The 21395-nt window shown below is 36.6% G+C and overlaps 2 protein-coding genes across 2 annotated transcripts; one reads left to right on the top strand and one right to left on the bottom strand.

The window, feature by feature from the left end:
* Positions 1 to 419: 419 nt before the first annotated feature.
* Positions 420 to 7924, top strand: LOC104613889 (general transcription factor IIH subunit 2; the record flags this gene model as incomplete). The annotated part of the gene is made up of 10 exons (XM_010292456.1): positions 420 to 474; positions 1275 to 1380; positions 2382 to 2472; positions 2638 to 2725; positions 3275 to 3382; positions 4539 to 4602; positions 5487 to 5590; positions 6944 to 7046; positions 7343 to 7382; positions 7805 to 7924. Coding segments are annotated over 10 exons (879 nt in total), but the record flags the coding sequence as incomplete, so codon positions are not given.
* Positions 7925 to 17459: 9535 nt separating this feature from the next.
* LOC104615184 (survival motor neuron protein-like) lies at positions 17460 to 21392 on the bottom strand (the record flags this gene model as incomplete). Its single annotated transcript, XM_010292457.1, has 7 exons — positions 17460 to 17516; positions 18405 to 18515; positions 19052 to 19123; positions 20100 to 20240; positions 20648 to 20821; positions 21116 to 21238; positions 21327 to 21392. Coding segments are annotated over 7 exons (744 nt in total), but the record flags the coding sequence as incomplete, so codon positions are not given.
* Positions 21393 to 21395: the final 3 nt, after the last annotated feature.

The following is a 21395-nucleotide window of genomic DNA, read 5'->3' on the forward strand; positions in this document are numbered from 1 at the left end:
CTTCCAACCCAAACTATTCTATGATTCTCATAACTGTTTTCAGCTGATGTGTTCCTTTCCCATCCCTTCCTCATCAGTCTGGTGAAATTCTTGTTTCTGCCTGAACTAATGAAAACAAAAAGCCATCTATTCCCTTTTTCCTGAATATAAATTCTGACACGGAAGACTTTATTATTCAGGCATTTAGAATTTTAGAAGATTTTTTTTTTGTACCTTCTAGCAAAAGTACTGGAAATACAGGAATGTGTGTTTAACTCATGCATAGTGTTATGCTGCTGTTGTTACACTTCAAAGATACCTTGTATAGTTAAGTAATTCTGATCCATAAAGAAGTATTAAGCAAAATATAGCAAAGATGTAATTCAACTTTTTAAACTTCCGAAGAAAAGCTTTGCCTTTTTTTTGTTTTCCTTCTCCAGATTGGCTTAATTGTAACCAAGAATAAAAGAGCTGAAAAAATGACAGAACTTTCAGGTAGGGAGGTAGTATATTTTTTTTTTAAATTGGAGATGTTTTCATGTCTTGCATTGATGTTCTAAGTTCTACCTGGATGACACTGCTGAATGTGAGGTAGCATTAACACTATTTTTAATTTAAAAAAAGTTATCTGAAACCAGAGTCTTTATTTTTATCTGTTTTGGTCTAGAATTGTCATTGTGTGCTTATTTGTGATCAAGTCTTATGCAGATTGCAACTAAAATATGTTTTGTATCCCCTAGAGTTAATTTCTTACTGTTTGTGAATTTTGTATTTTACCTCATCTGTGTGTTCTTGTGAGAACTGATCAAGTGTTAAGAAGCAAGGTTTCTTTGGATCCTGCCTTCTATCTCTAGCAATCTGTGTGGCTTCAGAGACGAAGTCTTAATTTTTTCTCTTTATTCACCTGTAAACTGTACTGAGGAATTTGAGATCAATCAATCCTTGAATAGTACTTTGAGGATAACAGAGGAAACTAAATGGTTTGTGCTGAAACACTGTGAGACACTTTGCACTCAGGTTAAGCACTTAATGATACACAACAGTGATTTTATTCTTTTTAAGTTCGTACAGTTTCTAATAATTGAGTGCCTATAAAGTAAATGTCTTTCTGTTCATATATTGTTTTGTTGTTTTCTACATTCTGATCAAGAGATCAGTTTCTAAGGAGAAACATTGAGTTACAAGTCACAGTCTGAAAACTGTTGTTGTACAAATACACTTCATTAAATATGTAGTTTAAATATTCCAGTTCTTTTAACTTGTTATTTCAGGTGAATTGTTTTTTTCACTTAAAGGTAACGCAAAAAAGCACATAAATGCTCTGAAGAAAGCAGTGGATATGAACTGCAGTGGAGAGCCATCTCTGTATAATTCCCTGAACTTGGCCATGCAGACTTTAAAGTTAGTATATACATGGAGTTTTCTGGGGTTTTTTTTGTTTGTTCCCCGTAATCAGTATAATGCTGGCTGTGAATTTCTGGAGGTGCAGAGACAGTATTTTTTACAAGTAGCATCTTGCATTGTACTGCCCTGAGTCTTTAAAGGGCAGCTTTATGTCCTCTTACAATACAACCTGTTAAGTTAAATATGCTAGTAGTGCAGAAGTTAATTTTCTAGCATAAGATGCTTCTATTTAGAGGTGTGCTGCTTATAAAAAGCAAAAATATTTTAAAATTAAGTAGATGATGTTATGTTGTGGATGCATATGGTGATGAAAGACTGCAGGTGTTTTTTACTAGAGGCATAAGTTATGAGAGAGGGGAGAGTTAGGGGTTAATAATGATAAGAACAGGAAAAGAAACAGCATTGAATCACAATAATCTGGTGGGAGTTTTGGTATATTTTAGAAAGGTAAATTTTCGCGTAGGATAGATTTTAAAAACTTTTTTGCCATGTGAGGTATTGAGGTGGGATAAACATTTGTGGAAGACTGTTTTAACAAATAATTATAGCTAGAAACACTGACAGAACAAAGCTAGTAGGCAATGTCATAAAAAATTATCTGAATGACTAGCTGGGAGGGAGTTTTTCATTAAGAACTAAAAGACAGTGGTTCAAAGTAATGGATTTACACCTATAAACTGATGAGAGTTTTTTATTTTAAGAAGTCAGGAAGACTTACTGCAGTGTTGCTAGTTTGAAGTGAGGTTACACATAAGGTACAAGGATAACTTAAGCATTAGGGCAAACAATCAGATAACTACATTCTATTTTAGATACTGGAAAGGTTTTGAAAGGTGAAATTCTGGTACTCAGAGAAGGATTTTACCACAGTCTTTTATAATTTGTAGGGGACTTCATACCATGTCGTCTTCTGACCCTAGTTTGTTAAAGTCCTTAGAAACTTTTGGCATACAAGTATCTTAGTGTACAGAAGTAAAATAACTATATACTTTCTTTAGGCACATGCCAGGACATACAAGCAGAGAGGTTTTGGTAGTCTTCAGCAGTCTGACAACATGTGATCCAGCCAACATCTATGATCAAATTAAGGTACAGAAGTGAAGTTTGACTACTACATTGAACACCCAAGCTATTAGACTAAAACCAGACAGTTGCAGTGTCGTTGCCAACTAATTTTAATTTAAAAATTTGAAACTTTTGATTGTTTTCTGTTCTGCATGTGAATTTGAGTATGCTTTCTTTTTCCACATGAAGCGTTTAAAAGCAGTTAAGATCAGAGTATCTGTCATCGGCCTCAGTGCTGAAGTTCGAGTTTGTACAGTACTTGCCCGAGAAACTGGTGGTATGTATCTGAAGTTCAGTAGTTATACTACTAATACAAGTTAAAATCAAAATTAAGTAACTAATTTCTCATATATTCATTAATGCATTTTGATATTTAAGGATGAATACTCTATTGAGCTGGCAGAAAATTTAAGGGTTTCCTAAATCTACAAAATACGTAGTATTTAGTGAAATTATTTTCAGCTGGTAGCTGCGTCTCTAGAGAGAAGTAATATATATATTTTTAAAATGTAGTGTTCCACATATAAAGATATGTGATGTGGAACTTAATGTTAACATGTTAATATCAGTTACTACAGTGGTAATTCTTAAGAGTATTGTTACTACAGTTGGAGAAAAAGCTATGGGCCTGCATATCTAATTAAACATTCTGGTATTATTAATTTTAAAACTTGTCCTTTTCAGTAGCATTAACAGGACAGTTTTTTTGGAACAGGGTTGGCTAAATTGTTTTTTGTACTTCAGTTGTTTTCTGTCATTTGGAGAACATGTTTATATTCTTATCTGATCATAATCTGAGAGTAAGGCATTTCTTTCTTTGTGACAGGAACATACCACGTTATTTTAGATGAAAGCCATTATAAGGAACTGCTGATGCATCATGTTAGTCCTCCACCTGCCAGTTCAAATTCTGAGTGCTCCCTTATTCGAATGGGTAGGATACAGTTTTATTGAAGTCTTAGCACAGGATGTGCCAATCTTGTCTTTTTTTTTTTTTGCATTTTCTGTTAAAGCCATACAAATAGTTAGAAGTATAATAAAGAGATTGCACAATTGTTTTTTTATTTTAACTTTTTATTTTGCAAAATAGATAATTTTCTTGATGTTGTTTCTGCAAAGTAGTCAGCTTTTAAATAAAATTAATAATTAAAACAATAAGACAAATTACTCAACTGTCGTTGGAAACAATAAAATGGAATGATATTGCTTGTACAGTAATTGGTATGAAAGTAATACTTAGAAATGAAGGATGAAAAGCTTCTTGTTTCTCCCTCTGTTTTTGCCCTGCAGAAGGCAACTATTATAAGCTAAATTGACTATAAGAGCCATCTGCTTGGCCATGTAGTACATGTTTGTTAGGACCACTGTTGTATTCTTTCAACAAATGGATTAGGTACCTTTTATTCTCCTCATGTGTTTCTTAATAAATTTAAGCCTGGAGTTAAACCAGAATAGATTTCTCACGCTAATCTACCTGTTTTCACAGATAAGAATGTATGTATTTTTATGTGTGGATTCAAATACTGAAGAGGTTACTTGTTATAGGTAAAGCCTGAGCAACGGTTGGAAAAATTAACTGCCCATTTTGACACGAGCTGTAAAAAATATGTGGTAGAAAGAATTACATCTGTTACAGCCTCTTTAAAGTGCTATAGTCTCATCTGTTATATACTGCACTTGTAAGATGTATATATGCTTGGTATCTGCATATAAAAACACTTTCCCCTTCATTAGAAACCATTGTTCAAGTGAACAGCTTTTTAGCTGTTCTTCAAAAATGGTGTTCCGATGAGCTTCAGTTAATATGAAGTCTATGAAAAGACTTCTTTTTTTCTTTTTTTTCCTTTTTTTTTTTTTTTTTTTTTTTTTAGTTGGGAGAAACACAATGAGAGATTTGTTGGTGGATATAGGTAGACCTTTAGGAAGAATTTGATACCTGGTAAGAGTGTGTTACTTCTGTAATAGCAAACAAAAAAAAGAGAGAGAGACATTAATGTTTAGAATAATCTTTGAACTTCTCCACTGAAGTAAGAAACTGAAAGACTACTTGAATATTTAAAATTGGTAAGAGGGGATGTTTTTCTCTTCAGGTTTTCCTCAGCATACTATTGCTTCTCTATCTGATCAAGATGCAAAGCCATCCTTTAGCATGGCGTAAGTAGAGTTATGAGAATTCAATGAGCTTATTGGAGTTGAATAATAATTAGCCATATTTAGAAAATCTGCTTGTCAGTGAAAATATTGCAAAATAGCATGAAAAAATAGTAATGTCTTGCGACTTCTCAGTAGAAATTTTATTTCCGTTTGCACATCCAGTATGTGGCCATAGTTACCTCTGTTAAATATGTTTATTTAAAATGTACATTTAAAATTTTTTAAAGGTGTTGTGTAGTGATTAGAACACAAGTGTGCTACAAGGTATTAAGGTAATTAATACCAATTTTATTTGCATTCCTTGATTCAAGTATTTTTAGCACTATGAAGGTAATGATGAGGATGAAGAGTAGGGTATTACCTGAAATAAAGTATTTTTTTACCTATTTATTAATGTGACTTCAAAGAGAAGTTTGAAATAGAGGCCTCATTTGATTAGTGTACCAGTGCTCTTCTCAATGAAAGGAATGATGGTTTTCAGGGGTGATAGAGGAGTCTGAATTTTCAGAAGGGAACAGTGTTTGCTGTTTGAAAGAACAAGTACTAATGTGAATCGTAAAGTCAATACAGAATATTTGTGTGTGTGTAAGTAAAAATACTGATGCTGTTATCTTTCAATGCTGTTATCTTTGTAACTTTATTTTTTAAAGACATATTGGCTCCTTTATGTGGGAAAATTTGATCTTTGTTCTGTTTCTGTGGGAAAATAGGGTGAGATATCAGTAACCACATCAGTTGCTTTCTGACACTTCCATACACGTGGACCTGTTGCATGGAAGCTACTGAAACTTTAAACAATTCGCTGCGAGAACTATGTAGTATTTGTAGTTACGTGGTATTATGGTGTTACTTCTTGGGTATTAAATTGTCTCTCTCTACTCTAGGCAATTGGAAAACAACAATGAGCCGGGTCTTACACTGGGTGGATATTTCTGTCCCCAGTGCAGAGCCAAATACTGTGAACTTCCAGTGGAATGCAAAATCTGTGGTGAGTAGCAAGAAAAGGTGAGCAGATAAATTATGAGTTAGTTGTAAGAGGATTAAGGGGTAGAAAAATTCAACTATATTTAAGGATTAAGAGCCCAGTCGGCTTTAAGAAGCCTGCATTCCTGTGTCATGAGGTGTCAGCTTCATACAAGGGACTTTCAGGACTGTACCTGTAACAGTTAAGCTATATCATATTCCTTAGTATAATATAATAAACTAAAAGCCCTAAAGCAAAGGGGGGAAGAAGGGTGAATCACATATGAATGGTAATAATTTCCTCAAGAAACCTGATTTAACGGTGTCATGGTTTAACCCCAGGCACTAAGCACCACACAGCTGCTTGCTCACTCCCTGCCGGTGGGATGGGGGAGAGAATCAGAAGAGTAAAAGTGAGAAAACTTGTGGGTTGAGATAAAGACAGTTTAAAACAGGTAAAGCAAAAGCTGCACATGCAAGCAAAGCTAAACAAGGAATTCATTCACCACCTCCCATGGGCAGGCAGGTGTTCAGCCATCTCCAGGAAAGCAGGGCTCCATCACGTGTAACAGTTATTTGGGGAAACAAACACCATCACTCCGAACATCCCCCCCCTTCCTTCTTCCCCCAGCTTTATATGCTGAGCATGATGTCATATGGCATAGAATATCCCTTTGGTTGGGGTCAGCTGTCTCGGCTGTGTCCCCTCCCAATTTCTTGTGCCTACTCACTGGAAGGGTGGTGCGAGAGGCAGAAAAGGCCTTGACTCTGTGTCAGCACTGCTTAGCCATAACAAAAACATCCCTGTATTATCAATACTGTTTCCAGCACAAATCCAAAACATAGCCCTGTACTAACAACCATGAAGGAAATTAACCCAGCCAAAAACCAGCTATGTTAGCTGAAACAGAGCTATGGCCTGGCATCAGCAGTATTATAGCAGGCTGCATTAGAGCTTTGTAGTTGGGCACCATTTTAACTGGTGATGAGAAACAGCAGAACTGTCATTGCCAAAGAGGAGTTGTGCATTTAGATTGAATTGGAAAACACTCCTATGGTTGTGTTTTGTGTATGGCATGAATATGAAAAACTGACTAACTTTACAACTGAATTGTAAATGTACTTGTAAAGACTGAGTTACACCTTTTAATTAGAAATTTGGGCAACTTACTTGTTTTTTAATTTACATTTGAATTTAATTCTGGAAAAGGTCACAGGTTTGGATTATGGAAGCTAGTGAACAAATAATGTTGTTCCGTAATTCTTAAAAGCTCTGAACCACTGGTTAATTAAAAAAAAAAATCCTTTTTTGTTTAATACAGAAAAACTTTTCAGTAAGTCCTGTGTTGTAATAATTTTGATGTCTCTTTATTTGCAGGTCTTACATTAGTGTCTGCACCTCACCTGGCTCGGTCTTACCATCACTTGTTTCCTTTGGATGCCTTTCAGGAAGTTCCCCTGGAAGAATATCAGGGGGAACGGTATGCAAGTCATATTTGTGATAACGAGTGTACTTGTGGACCCTGTAATTTTTTTTTTTCATGAAAGTAAGAAAAGCTGGCAGCAGCCAACTGTTGAATGTTTGGGCATTTTTGGGCACCTCTGGCAATAAGAAATATTTGTAGTTCCCACTCAACAGTTACCCTGTGTGTTCAGTTGAATAGCTGAAACAATTGCTGTGAGTTGTTGCTATGTATGAGATATCTTTTAAACACCATTTTACACAATCTTGACTTTTTTTTGTTGTTGTTGTTAAAATACACAATTTTGCTTTTAGGTATTGTCAAGCTTGCCAGGGAGAAATGAAAGATCAAAATGTAAGTATGTTGAACTTCACTGGAATTTGCATTGAGGAGTGTCAGAAGTAGAGATGATCCTTTAGTCTTCTAAAGTCCAGAAAAATATTTGTGGAAGTTTCTCTCATGGTTAAGTAGAGTTCTCTGTTCTAGAGTCACACCTTGTAGACTGCAAAGTCTATAATAGCGTGGGAAGGGATTTCCTAGAGAGTTGCATAAGTAAGCTTCCACTCTTAGCCAGTTTGAAGCATCTACAGTGATTCAAGCTCAACCCTTTGGACATACTTGCTGTTAGAAACTTTAATTCATTTGGGTTTCTGTGATGTTAATAATGAAACAATGAATAACACTGTCTTGATGACACAACTGTTGCCCTACTGTAATGCTACAGGGGTGATAATTTTTCTTCTAATTTGACTTGGTTTTCTATCTTTTCCACACAGGTTTACATATGTAAAGTGTGTCAGAATGCATTTTGTGTGGACTGCGATTTGTTTGTTCATGATTCTCTGCACTGCTGTCCTGGCTGTATGCACGAGCAACCTGCTCCCTTATCTGTATGATGTCATCTCTTTTTAGAAATTTTTGTATCTATGTCATTCTTGCATAAATCTATTTTGTTTATTCAGTCATAGCTTTCACTGAGGCACCTCAAAACAAGAAGGACCTAGATGATTACAGAGAGATGAACACGGGCTTGGGAGCAAACTTTAATTTTTATCTAATGTATTAATGATTTTGTTACTGTTAATATATTTTTGAATTATCTATATCTGATTTATTTTCTTTGTTCTTGTCTGAAAAGCTGTGGCTTTTTCTGAATGTTATTGCAACTAACATGTATATTTGTAAATGTGAAAGTGATAAAACTGGTTTGTATGACAATGGGGTGATTCATCTTTCTTTCATTATTTGTTCAGAAAAGAAGCCCTGAAAATATAGTTTATATCTCAATTGTTAAAAACCCTTGCTTTTCTTGGATGGTGGAGTTCTATAGATCAAAATATTTTTTGTAAGAATTTAACAAAGATGTTTTTGAGCAATTAGTTGGGGGGATTTTTCAAATATTAATTTCAAGTATTGTGGCTATTCACCTTGGCCTTCAGTAAGGCAACTCAAATACAGCTGAAAATACACTTTAGGTTTTAATGGTACAACTAAAAGCTAACTGAGTTCTATTACAGCTGTGTCTGTACCTGTGTGGTTTAAGTTTCACTTTCTTGTAGGAGTGTAAGGTTACTGAAAGGCAATGAATTGCAAACGTCTAAGACCTCAGTTTATACAAACTATTGTTTGATGGTCACACTGTTGAAGACAGCAATGCTATTTTGATTCTGAGGCTAAAATTAATTGCCAGAACTGCAGCTCCTTGGCAAAGCCCCCAGAGCAACACACAATAAGGTGGCGGGAGAAAGGGAAGCACATGTGCTTATCTGAACATTGAAGAATGGAAGTTGAGACAAATGCAAGACATTCTTTGTCATTTTACAGTGTCTGTTCAAAGTGTGATTGCAATTTGAACTTGTGAGACTGTATCATGCTACACCTCAGTAAGAGGAGGTTGTGATGGCGCAGTATAAAGCAGTGTACGTCACATCTGTTTTTCTGATGTCATCTTGCGACATTTGTAATACATCAGTGACTGAGTTACTCTGGACGTATCTGACTTAATTTTTTAAATTGTGAGCTTTGTTGTCAGGTTAGAAATAGCAATAACCTACCCTAGCCACTGAACCTTAAAAGTACAAACAAACAAACAGAAAAGCAGCCCCCTATCTTTAGTTCCCTGTTTTTCACACTTATTATATACAAACGATACATGCTACTTCTCAGTTTTCACAGGCAGTTTTCATTTCAAGTCCTTTAAATATGCAAATTCTCCATTGTTAACATAGCTCCTTCTCTGCTTTTTCTACTATTTATGCCTGCAGGCCAGTTAGAATGCAGTAATTCTACTGTGTTGGCAGAAAAATGACTGTTTTCAGCATCTGTGTTTCATTTTGTGCCAAGTCAAACAATCCCCATAAACCTTTTGTGCTATCAGGTGACTGAAGTGCCTGTTACTGTAAAAGGTGTCCTAAAAACTAGCAGAAAAAGGACATATTCATGGGTTTTGGTGTGGTCTAGTAGGCTATTCCAAGCCAAAGGAATGCCCTGGGCATCTGGCTCTTAGATATTCTGATACTGGTGACAGTGTCTTGGTACAATGTTTTCTGATAATATTTTCATCTTCACAATCAGCATTTCCTAATGGGAAAAAAAGGTGTTTTGTCAAAACACTTTAAATCTGTTTTAGCTTTTTCTATTGCTAGATACCGAAATAACATACTTGAAAGTAGAAGCTGTGTAGAAATTGTGGCCATAGAACTCCATTATCTGCTTGTGGTCTGAGTAATAATTTGGCTTGTACTTTTCCACCCTTTTCATTGGATAGGAAGAGCAGTTCAAACTAGGTCCTGAAAAATTGTTATCAGGGCAACATTTTTCTCATGTGTAAAGAATTTCAGCTGTGGCTTTTGTATTTAAAGCAGCATGGAGTAAATGATTCCTTCATCTATACTCTTTGACTGGAAGACCTCAAATGCCCTTTGCTTGTCGGAAGCTACAACCTGCTTAATTCTTGTTCTTTTATTTTTTTACTTACTGGATCTGCCACAAGATGAGTCAATCAGTGAGGTTATTCACAGCCCTGTGAGAAATTCTTGTACTTCCTGAAGATGTTGCGTAATACGGTTTGGACATAAAGTGTTGAGGTAAGAGATAGACAAAAACTTCCTGTGGTGGGGTTGAGGACACAACTGTGGCAAGAAGTTTGAGGCTGAAAGGCACAGTGAGACTAGAGAGCACACTGCTGTGTGGAGTGAAGGGGATTTCGGAAAGGTGAGTGCCTGTGCCTCACTTTATGCTTTCCTTGCAGGAATAAAAGTTACCATCTGTGTTAATGGTCATAACTATGGATGTGCTGAAAATGTATTCATTAAAATATGATCAAAATAATTGTCTGCTTCTAGTTTTGCATAACAATGACAACTCCTGAAGAACTTAAATGATGGCATCCTGGTCTGTCTGATGCAATATGAGGAACAGTTTTAATTCTAGATTGTGATGTAGCTTATGGATGGGAAAATGCCATAAAGTACTAACTCTGAAGCATTACTGGATTGTGCATATTCCTGGCTGAAGGAATGAGAGTAGATGAATTTTTATTTTAAAAGTCACCAAATCCGAGAATCACGTTTCCATATTTAGAAAAAATAAGTGTGCCCATAGTGCAAAATTTTTCAAAATATAGTAGAACTGGAAGACACAACTTCCGTAGCATTTTTTTGCCTTGGGATTTGAAAGCACTTAAATTGTTTCACACACATTTTCTTATTAGAGGGGAATATGAATTTCATAACCAGTGAAAACAACAGGTTGGAGATTCTGGATTTAGAATCACTTCCTTGAGGATGAATTTGTTTGGTAAATGCTGTAAATCTCTTCTGATTCCTCAGTTAAACAAAGCAAAGCTCTTTGGAGGTGAGGTGAGCAGAATTTGACTATATGGAGCTGAGCTGTAGACACATTTCCTGCATTCCAAACCATCACATACAAGATAAGCTGTATTTGAGAAGACTGTTGTAAATCCCAAACATTTAACAAAGCCACTTTATTGGAGACAACTATTAACAGTATGAAGTTGGCAATAAATTTCATTGCCAAATTAATTGTATTTTCTGATGATGAAATCCCAGTTCCTTTTCAAGAAGGATTATGCAATTCCTGCTAGTCACTACTTATACTGAAAACAGTTGAAATTTAAAAATACTGGAATAAAACAATTTCTTGTTTTCATTATATTTCTCACTCTGCTTCCCATCTTCCGTTTGGGATGGTATGTTTTTGCCACCTGTTTTTTTCCTAATTTAAGGAGAAATTCAAAATGTGCTAGAAACATTCAGTCATGCCTTTGAGATGGAAGAATAGAGATGATAGAGATGTGTTTTTACTGAGGCCATTCTAGGTTTTTCAGCTACAGGATGAAGCTTTTAAGGTCTGCCACTCACTCACATCTCCTTGCTCAAATCTCACCTGTTTATGTCTCTTCTTTCCCTCTGTTTTGGTTGTAAAGGTTTCACGTATTTGCTGTTGTCATTATAAGAGCAATGGTCAATCAGAGTTAGCAGAAGTCTCAATTTGACTAGTCAGATATAGCAGTTTATAGCAACTCTGCAGTTGCCTTATGTCTTTTTAGTAAGGTGAAATGAAATGTTTATAATCTGTAGAAAACATGTTATTAAGGTAACAGGGGTGATGGCTGAATGTTATCTAAATGATGTGGGTAATATAATTGGGTAGTCTTCCCTTGTTTTTTCAGAAAATGTCTGCCAAAGAGGACCCTACAATGGAAGTGAATGACAATGAAATTCATGAGCTGAATCCTGCATTGCAAGCTCATTTCCTGCATGCAGCCTTTGATTTTCACAAGTTTGCCAAAGACATGGAGACAGAATTCCAAGAAGTCCATGAACAGTTGCAAAAGAGTTACAACCCTACCATGAGAAATTAACACAGGAGATTAAAGTCCTTCTTGTCCTATAGACCTCATTCATCATGGTCTTTGACAGAAATGGCAACTGCTGGGTTTTATGACACACTTGTTAAATCCAGTGTGTGGTGTTTTTGCTGTGGATTAGTTTTATTTGCCATGAAGGTTAGATGTAACCCATACAAACAAGCACAAGAAATTTTGTCCCATTTGTGAATTTGTCCTGGGAAAAGAGGTGTGTAATTTAATTTCAAAGTACAGCATAGGTGTTCAGAAGTTGGAGAATGCAGCAGAGCATGCCTACAGATACAGTGTGGCAGACACGAGGCTGCAGTCCTTTGACAGATGGCCATTCTATGCCCAAGGAACAAAGCCCAGAGCTGGGTTTTATTTTACAGGTGATTGGAAGCAATGCTTGGAGGGATTTCTGGTTTGATTTATAAAACAGTGTGAGTCTACTTAAAATACTTACTGGTTTTTTTTCTGTGCCACTCATCATTTTGCAAGATATTGTATCCCCCATAAATGTTGTAAAGAAAGAAAACAGAAATTAATCTATAGCAAAACTTGCCTGCATTTTAAGTCCAGAATGATCTATCATGATTCTAGTTACAAAATAAAACACAGGCCATCTGATTTTAACATGTAAACAGAGGAATCAAGCTGCTGCTCCCATTTTTGTATCTGCCTCACTTGCTTTTGTTGTGATAGAAGATGCTTCCCTTTACAGTAAAAATCATAGCTGGAGCTAGGAGAACCTTCTTGATTTTTGACCTTTGTTCACTATACAATGAGTCTCCAGTGTTGCAACACTTTGTTTTATAGTTGAATTTATTAAAAGATTCCAAGACCTCTCTGTCTTCCACCTGTACTGCACCAACTACTTCAATTCTGAATCCTTTCTGGCAGCAATCTCTTCATGTAAGAAGTTAACAGAAATCAAGTTAACTGGGTAATTTTTGAGAGCTCGCGATTTGCTTTCATTAGGTAGGAATTTTTTTAATACAGAAAATTAACTTTTTAAAACTTAATAGTTGAGAGAAACTGATACTTTTAAGTTCCAAGAATGACAATGTATACTTTTTTTTAATTTTCTTCCTAGCTGCTGCTCTGCCAGTTTTGTCTCTCAAAGCGTTGGATCTTTAAAAGCCAGTATTTTGGTGACAAGCCTGTGAAATACTTGGTTTGTACATATCTTTCCTTTTGGCTGTTGCAAGAGGACCATCTTGGCTTTCAGAGGTGCTGAGCCAAGATGGTCCTCTTGCAACAGGCGTGTCTATAATGTTCTCTTGCCACCGGCCGTGTCTATAATGAACAGGGAAAGGTTGAAAAGGCTTGCATTTTGGGAATGGAAGATTACCTTCATTTCTTTTTCTCTCCTGTGGATCCCTTAAGTTTTGCAACATTGAAGATTCCTGTTGTCTCTAGAGGACTTACTTAACAAGACCTCTTAGACCCTTTATGGAGAAGTAGTTCTGCCTTTTCTGTTGATGACCTTTTCAAGTTATTGAAACAGAGCGGAGCAAAGCAACCTTCGCAACAATGGCGGGGTGAACCTGAGGAAAGCAAGCTCATAGTAACCTGTTGCCCAGAATCTAAATTTAAAAGTTTTTTTACTTGTCTCTGCTGCTGTCACTCATTGGCATTACAAGATTCAGGAAACGTATACTTGCTTAATCTTAAAAGGAATAGTCATCTTCTCTCTGCAGCATACAATTTAGGTGGTGGTCTTAACCTGGAGGAGCTCAAACTTCCTGCAGGAAAAGTCTGCAGCGAAACTGATCGTTCAGCAGTGTCTACACGGGCTGCACCTCAGATACTTCTCATTTATCCTATGTCTGGGTGATAACAGCCTGTTAGAAATAAGGGAGTTTAAAGGAGAGAACTTCAAACATGAAGTAACATTTCTGAGTAGAGAAGATACTCTTTCAGGTTAAGTTAATCTTGTTTGTATAGAACAATTGCAAATCATTTGTAATTTTTAATGGGTATCATTTCTTCCTGTTTGTTCTATACACAGACCAAATATATCATCTTGCTCATTGACGTGTATTCAGACTGCTTCTATACTAGCCTTTGCTGAAACCTCTTCAGAAATACTTCCTTAGTTCCCCTTGTTTTCTACAAAGCAATGTAAATTACAAGAAAAATAATCAAGGGGGAAAAAAAAAAAGACACTTAAAATAGAGCTTCCTAACTTTGTTGCTAGTCATGTTAGCTTATATGCTCTAGCTGTTAAAACACTGTATTACCAAAGTATTTCTTGAATACTTGCTTAATACAGTCTTAAAACTACCATCTCATATATATGCTAGGGAAAATGTCTTTTGTAAGCAAATACTACATCTGTCAAATCATCTGCCTTTATTTTTGACAAGCAGCCCATCTTTAAGCAGGCTAACCACAAGAGAAGACTGAAGAGTTTATGTGAGGGTACACAGGCATGGAAGAGATTGTTAGTATCTTGCATCTGTGCAGAGCTGATGTGGTGTCTGACCTCAGGTAGTTCCATAAGATGATGTTGTATTTGCTTTGCTCGGCAACAGTGGTATTCAAACACTCATAAGCATGCTGGTATCTTATTCTACTAGGCATTAATGTGCCAGCTAAAGTGTCTTCTATTTTAATCAGTCTCAATGAGTTGAGTTCAAAGTTCCACTTTTTTCAACCTAGTAGCAACAACTCGTGATTTATTTTTGATGTACAATACCTCAGCTTCACTGTATTTTCATCCATGTTTCATCTGGATTTGGAGCATCTTTAAGTCCTTACAGATGTCTCTTTATTTTTGCATCAAAATTTGCAAACTGTGGAGGTTTCCAGAAGCTTCAAAAGCTGTCAGTAAATCACAATGCTGTAGAAATTGCTTGAAGAAACTTCTTTAGAACACTCAATGCCACAGAGCTTTAAAAGAGTTGGACATTAGCTGTAAGTTCACACACCAGATCAAAGAGAGTGCAATCAACAGTGACAGCTCTTGTCCAGTATTTCTCAATTGCCTGGTCTTGTGACAACTGCAATGGTGGCTTGGCTCCTTGACCCAGAGGACTTTAAAACGTTTAATAACATGAATCATGGAATAGTTTGGGTTGGAAGGGACCTTTGAAAGGTCATCTAGGCCAACCCCCCTGCAAAGAGCAGCATCCCCAGTCTAGGAGTTTAAAATTATCTTGGCAAGGGGTATTGCCACTTTCACCAGTCCTTCAAGACTAGTACAGTTTGAAAGTGCTGGCAAAGTTTGAAACATTGGGGTTTTTTTCCTCTTCCTTCTTGTGTTATAAATTACACACCTGCATTGCAAATAAACGTATATTGTAAAATTTTTACCAGGATGAAACAAGCCACTCTCTTCTACAGCAGGATTAATGTAAAAGGATCAAGGAATAGAAAACAGGATTAACATAACTCTAAAAACCTGACCTGCTTTGCAAATATGGCTATAGATTGTACCCAAGTGATTTCTGAAAAAAAAAAAAAAAAAAAATTTTTGCTTAAAGTCTATTTAAAATAAATTATTTCTATTCAATTGTTTTTGAATAGAAAAAAAAATTTTCAATTTTGTTATTGCTTGCAATAAAATCAATACATGAATCACATATTAAAAAATAATCATAAAACCCTTTAGGGTCAGGACTGCACTAAAAATAATATTGGATGCTAGATTTTGCTACTGTTAAAAACTGCTAAAGGCCACTTTTTGTAACATAATGCCAAATACTAAAACAGGACTAGCTGGTTGAGGCAGATGGCAGTTGTGCCTCTTTAGCAATGAACAGCTGCTGAACAGCAACTAGTTAGAAACTTTGCATCACTGTAAGCAATCTTAATTTACTTCAGCTAGGCAATTAAGAAAAAGCCTTTGACGTGGCTTAGGGAAGTTAGGATTATGTCTTTCTCTTCCTGTCCAGTTATTTGTGGGAAAACTGATTTTCTGACACTTGACCACAGTAGGAAAAGGAACTGAATGCAACCAACTTCAGACCTGTATTTGGCTAGTTTCCCTAAGCAAACCACTGGCATAAACTAAATTACTGTCTAGTTTTGTGGCTGCAGCCTCTATTCTACGAGACTTAAGACTGTAAGGGCTGAATTCTAACTCTGTACTTACCCTTACCTTTCCACAGTCTTGCTTTTTCTGATTTTCTTTTAGTAATGGTACTCACAAAAAGGCCCCAGCATTAGTGTATTTCAGCCATTCATCCAACAGACAGATGTCTACAGAACCTAAAAATAAAAACCACCCCAAAACAAACCACATCCCTAAATTCAAAGTTTGAAAAGTAGAACTTTATTAACAAGCATTTGAGTCAAAAAATGAGCCTTTCTGAATTCAGCTGTCATATCCAGGATTCTAATCAGACCCATAGGATAACCTCTTTTAACATGATGGCACACCGTTTTACAGGCCGTTGCTACTAGTGGCCACAGTAACACACATTCCTGCCATAGCTGTCTCCTAAAGTAGCATACTGTAATCGCTAGTCCTCATGTTGTCATTCAAAAGAAAACAAGAGGTGTTAGAATGAGAAATAAATGAAACCTATTGTGTGGGGTTAAAAGACTTACATCTATTATGTGGTAAAAAGACTTAAAGATGTTTCAGGGAAGTAAAAAATATTTTATTGTTACAGTGCTTCCTAAATGGAGGTCTTTAAGAAATAGCTCATTTCAATGCACATACAATAACTAGTCTAAAATTATTTGTTTAGTTGTTATCAGGGGCAGCTCAATGTTAAGAAAACGCTAAGATTAACTGTCTTGACAAAATTCTGATCTTCACCATCACCCATCAGTGCGTAAGTGTTATACACCTCTCAGTGGGAAAGATTTGTACCTGGCTTGTAAAAAAGAAGCAAAAATTAGTATACAAGAGCTTTTTGTTTTTAAACAAACAAACAAGAATTACTCAACTGCACAGAAAAATCAGAAAAAGAAGTCCCCAAGAGAGTATAGTTTTGTTCTCTAAGGAACTGAACAATATACTGGAGAATTCTGAACAAAGGATTTCAAATAAAAGCACAGGCAGTACAGTAATAAGAACAGAATTGCTCAAAAGTATCAAACTGAAACGTTGATCTTGTCCTGAAAACAAAGTTTAGCTAAACATCCTGCTATCCTGTCTGTATAAAGCAGCAGTTGCTTCTGAAGATATGTACATAGATGCAAAAACTGCACATTACTTAACAACCTTTTATTTTCAAAACAGCCCATAAACAAGTAAGGTAACTCTTAATAATTCAAGTAAGATGTGATGTTAATCCTGATGTAGAGAGATGCTGTAGTTAAACCTCTCATCAAAGGAAAAAAGTATTTTCCTTCATTCCAGCCAAGAAAATACTATTCCACAGCTGCTAAGCCAAGAAGGGGTTAATACTGGCAGAAGCGGTCTTTGAAGAGAGCCAAAAGAACAGATGGAAGTCCTGAAGTTCACAGATTTTGCACAGAATTCAAAACTTGTTGAGAGCTTGTATGAACTGTAGCTTCAAACAAATTTGTCAAGCAACACTGTATCTTCATTTAGCACAAAATTACAATACTTACAATCCTTCAAAATGATGGATATTCAGTTATTTTGCATGCAATTCTCTCTCCACTGCTGCCTCCATTCGACTTTGTTTTAGACCCTACAGGACAGAATTAGTAAAACCTCGTTTTTACTAACATGAAAATAAAAGCTTTAGTTGCAGAACAAAAACATTTTTGAATCATTTTTTTTTTAGTCCTTTACAAATCAAGAATAGCTTTTAATGCTTTGGGGGAATTAGAATGGGCAGTTTTAACAGGACAAAAGCCAAACTACATGTCTTCTTTACAATCAGTGGCTCTACAGAATAATTTCAAATATGTATTTCTTATTCAGTTAAAAGTAAATTAAAGCAATCCACAGTTATATATAATCTGAAGCAAGAAATTCCAAAACTAGTCCTTGAGGATACCCTAAGGCACCGAATCCAACTTCCCCAGTGCAGAGAGTTTAATTCCTCCTGTAATTTTCTTTCTTTGCAAGTGTAAAAAGGAAAATAGAAATCAATACTCCACAGCACAGATTTTTCACAACTACGCTGACAGTTCCTGCTGGAACTTCGCAATCACCTGAAAACATTACTGATGAATAATCTCTGCAAAAATGCCAAATCTGATCCTAAACATGGTATTACCACTTATACATAGAAGACTACTGAAAAATAAACACATTCAGACTTACTCTGTGTGTCTACAAAGACAGAACTGGTTATTTCAGAGTTCTATAAAACACTGGCTATAAAATTAACTAATGGGATCCCTCCAGTGGAACAAAGAACTAAAACAACATTGACTATATAAGCTGGCTCATGTGACTCCTACTCAAGGACAAAAATACTTATACAATACAAAATTCCCTTAAATCTAGCTATCATGAATTAGAATAAGAGATCTAAAAAGCATCCCTCCTGTCAACTTCTTCCTGAAAACAGCAGCACCAACATAAAAGCAAAATTACAAAGACACTTCAAGAAGAAAGTGGGACGTACCAGGTAATACCCAGTGTGATAACCACTCATGTACCAGGCTATCAACATGCTCCCCAATGCTTCATCATCCTCAGCAGAGTCTGGCCTCGTAAATGGCGGAGGAGGAATCAACTAAGAAATGACAAAGGAAATGTCTGTGTTTCAATAGGGTATATATCCCAGTTTAGATAGCAACTGATTCTAAAAGATCAAAATATAAAACTGAAAAATAGGAACCTATCCTCAATGCATTCTCTGAAAAGGAGATAAAATAAGATGGTATTTTCTGAAAACATGTAATTTCCAAAGCCTGGGAGAAATAGGATTCCTGTAGCTTGAATGTACATAAAAAGTTTTATTAGGGGAAAATATTTATCTGCATCAGTGAAATGCTGTTAATCAAACGCAAGGTGTAGTCTCTTCAAATAATTTTTCTATTGGTATTCTTACCAACAGTTTCACTGTCACAAAAATGAGTGCAGACCAGAGCTTGTGCGCTAGATTCATGTAATATTTGTAACCAAATGCATTATCAAATACCTGGAAAATACAGACTCTAACACAGAAGTGTGTTCTGAAAACAAAGACAATAAGCACATTGAGTTAGAAAACTTGAGATCACCAGTACTCATCTCTGACACTTTCTTCCTCATTCTCCTATCACTTACCGGTGGTCCTGCTGGGAAGGGCGGGGGCCAGCAAGACAAAAACGATGGAGGTGCCCTGAATTTTGATCCAGGCTACATTGAAAAAATTAAACAATGCAAATTAAAAAGAAATCTCAGGGATTAGGATTTAAGAGAATTATTTGAAGCAATTCACAAACCTTAAACTAAAGACAACACAATCCCAGCAGTTTAATGAAACCGCAGTAACAACACAGAGTAGCTATTTCTGTGGAGCATTCCATGACCGGAAAAGTAAAACCTATATTACATGTATCACTGAGGTAAACAGTGATGAAAAAGGTTTCTAGTTAATACAAGCATTTAATTTTTTTTTTTCCCAAATAGAAGTCCGTGGTTGCATTCTCACATGAAAAACATATCTAATATTGCCCTCAGTCAAACCCGTAATTTCTCTGCTCCTGTGTGTCTGGGGACACATGCTGACTAAATTCTATTATGTTTGTGAACGTCGTTAAAATGAGCTTAGATACAAATCTATTGATAGAAAAGAAAAAAAGACAAAAGAAAACCTTACAACTAAATCTTCCACAAGCAGTACCATTTAGAAAACATAATGCTGCCTTCAACTGCACTATTATTTAGACTCCTACAGAACAGGAAAGCTGATACCCCAGCCCTCATAATTCAACACAGAAGCTACAGCTGAGAGCTTCTATGACATCTGGACATTACTTTTGCTGCCTTCAATGTCCATTGTAGCAAAACATAACAACTGGCTAGAAACAGCACTATCACAGCCCAGGGAACACCACCCCTCTTTTAAGTTACAAGGCAACTGCAATGCACGCATTAACTAGGGAGAAGGTTTCCCTCACTAGACAGCAGCACTCAAAAGGGCTACACTGTGGGCAGATTATTATAAAATGACATACCAACAAGTTCTAAAACGCGTATCTGTATGTCCATTCCCAAAATGCTGTTGTCTGGTTTCTAGATAATGATAAATATTATCCTATTGTCTCAGAATTTACAATAATATGATGTTTAAAAGTGGTATATGAATTATTTCAGATAAGGATGAGCTTACCCTGCCCAGGCCTGGGGCTGGTGGTGCAGGAAAATGTAGGTTTTGAGGGGAGAATCTTGCTTTCGTGCAGTTGGTTTTGTTTTGAGGTGACTGGGAAGATTTTTCACTTTCGTCTGTTGAATATGGAGTCTCATTTTCATTCTAAAAGATCAAGACATTTCTATGAGATACACTAACCAGGAATTTACAGCACGCAATTTCAGTGTGAAAAAGCTCAGAAAGCCCTATTCACATCCTTCCCTCTCTCTAGCCCTCCTAGTCCTACTCAGGAAAGATCTTACAACCTCATAATCTTATCTGCTCACCATTTTAGCTATGTTACCTTTTACTTGTGAATTTCTTATTATCCCCTCCCTTTCTTCCATTCTGAATTCAAAAAGTAAGGGGATGCTTTCATTCCCTCCATCAGCTTGTATCCATTCACAATGGAAACAGGTACCACAGTGGCACCAGAAATACTGAAAAAGTTCATTCGCCCACTTTCTCCTTCCTTTCCAGAAGAATGAAAAAGCATCCCTTACCTCCCCAGAATTCCCCATCCCATTTACTGTTTCATCGCTGGCTGGAGGAAGTAGATCAGAGAGATTCTGCTCCTCCTGATTTCCATATCCCGTGTAAGTAACAACACATGTGCCTCTCTTCTGATTGATGGAGGCAATAGTTGCTAGGTACACGTTACCGTCCTCAGACCAAATAGCATTACAGCTGTCGCCAACTTTCCACTGCAACAGAAACAAGAGAAGCAAGTAAATACCTATACTAATGATCAGGGAAAAAGATGCCTTTTTCTAAGCTACTTTTTGTCCCAGCCACAAGAAAGATGACTCCCACACGGTAAGTTTTTCCTTTGTATCAAGTGAAATTTGATACAATATATCCTACAGATAAGGTTTATAACATTAGCACCCCCCCACGCCAGAATGTTACCCTCAAGGTGATGAAAAAGCTACTGCTGAGTACGGCAGAGAAGTACCACATGCACTACGACCACCGCTAGCACTTGCGGGCGAGATGACCTGTTTCAAAGACAGTGGGTTGCTCTTCTTTCTATTTCTGTTCTTCTTGTTTTTCCTCTTCATCCCCAGGCGCTGCTCCTGTTTGTCCGAAGGGTCCGAACACTCTCCGTTCTTCAAAGCATTCTTTGGGAAAACAAAGGAGGAAAACAATAAAAGGCAATCCAGAGGCCTCAGCCCAGGGGCCGGCAACGGCCGGGCCGCCCCCCTTTACCTTGAAGGAGGCCACCGCCTTGTCGTACGCCTTGATGAGGGCCGTGTCGTCCCACACGTCCGAGTCGTC

This window comes from Phaethon lepturus, unplaced genomic scaffold (assembly GCF_000687285.1).
Source record: "Phaethon lepturus isolate BGI_N335 unplaced genomic scaffold, ASM68728v1 scaffold49118, whole genome shotgun sequence".
Taxonomy (NCBI): Eukaryota; Metazoa; Chordata; class Aves; order Phaethontiformes; family Phaethontidae; genus Phaethon; species Phaethon lepturus.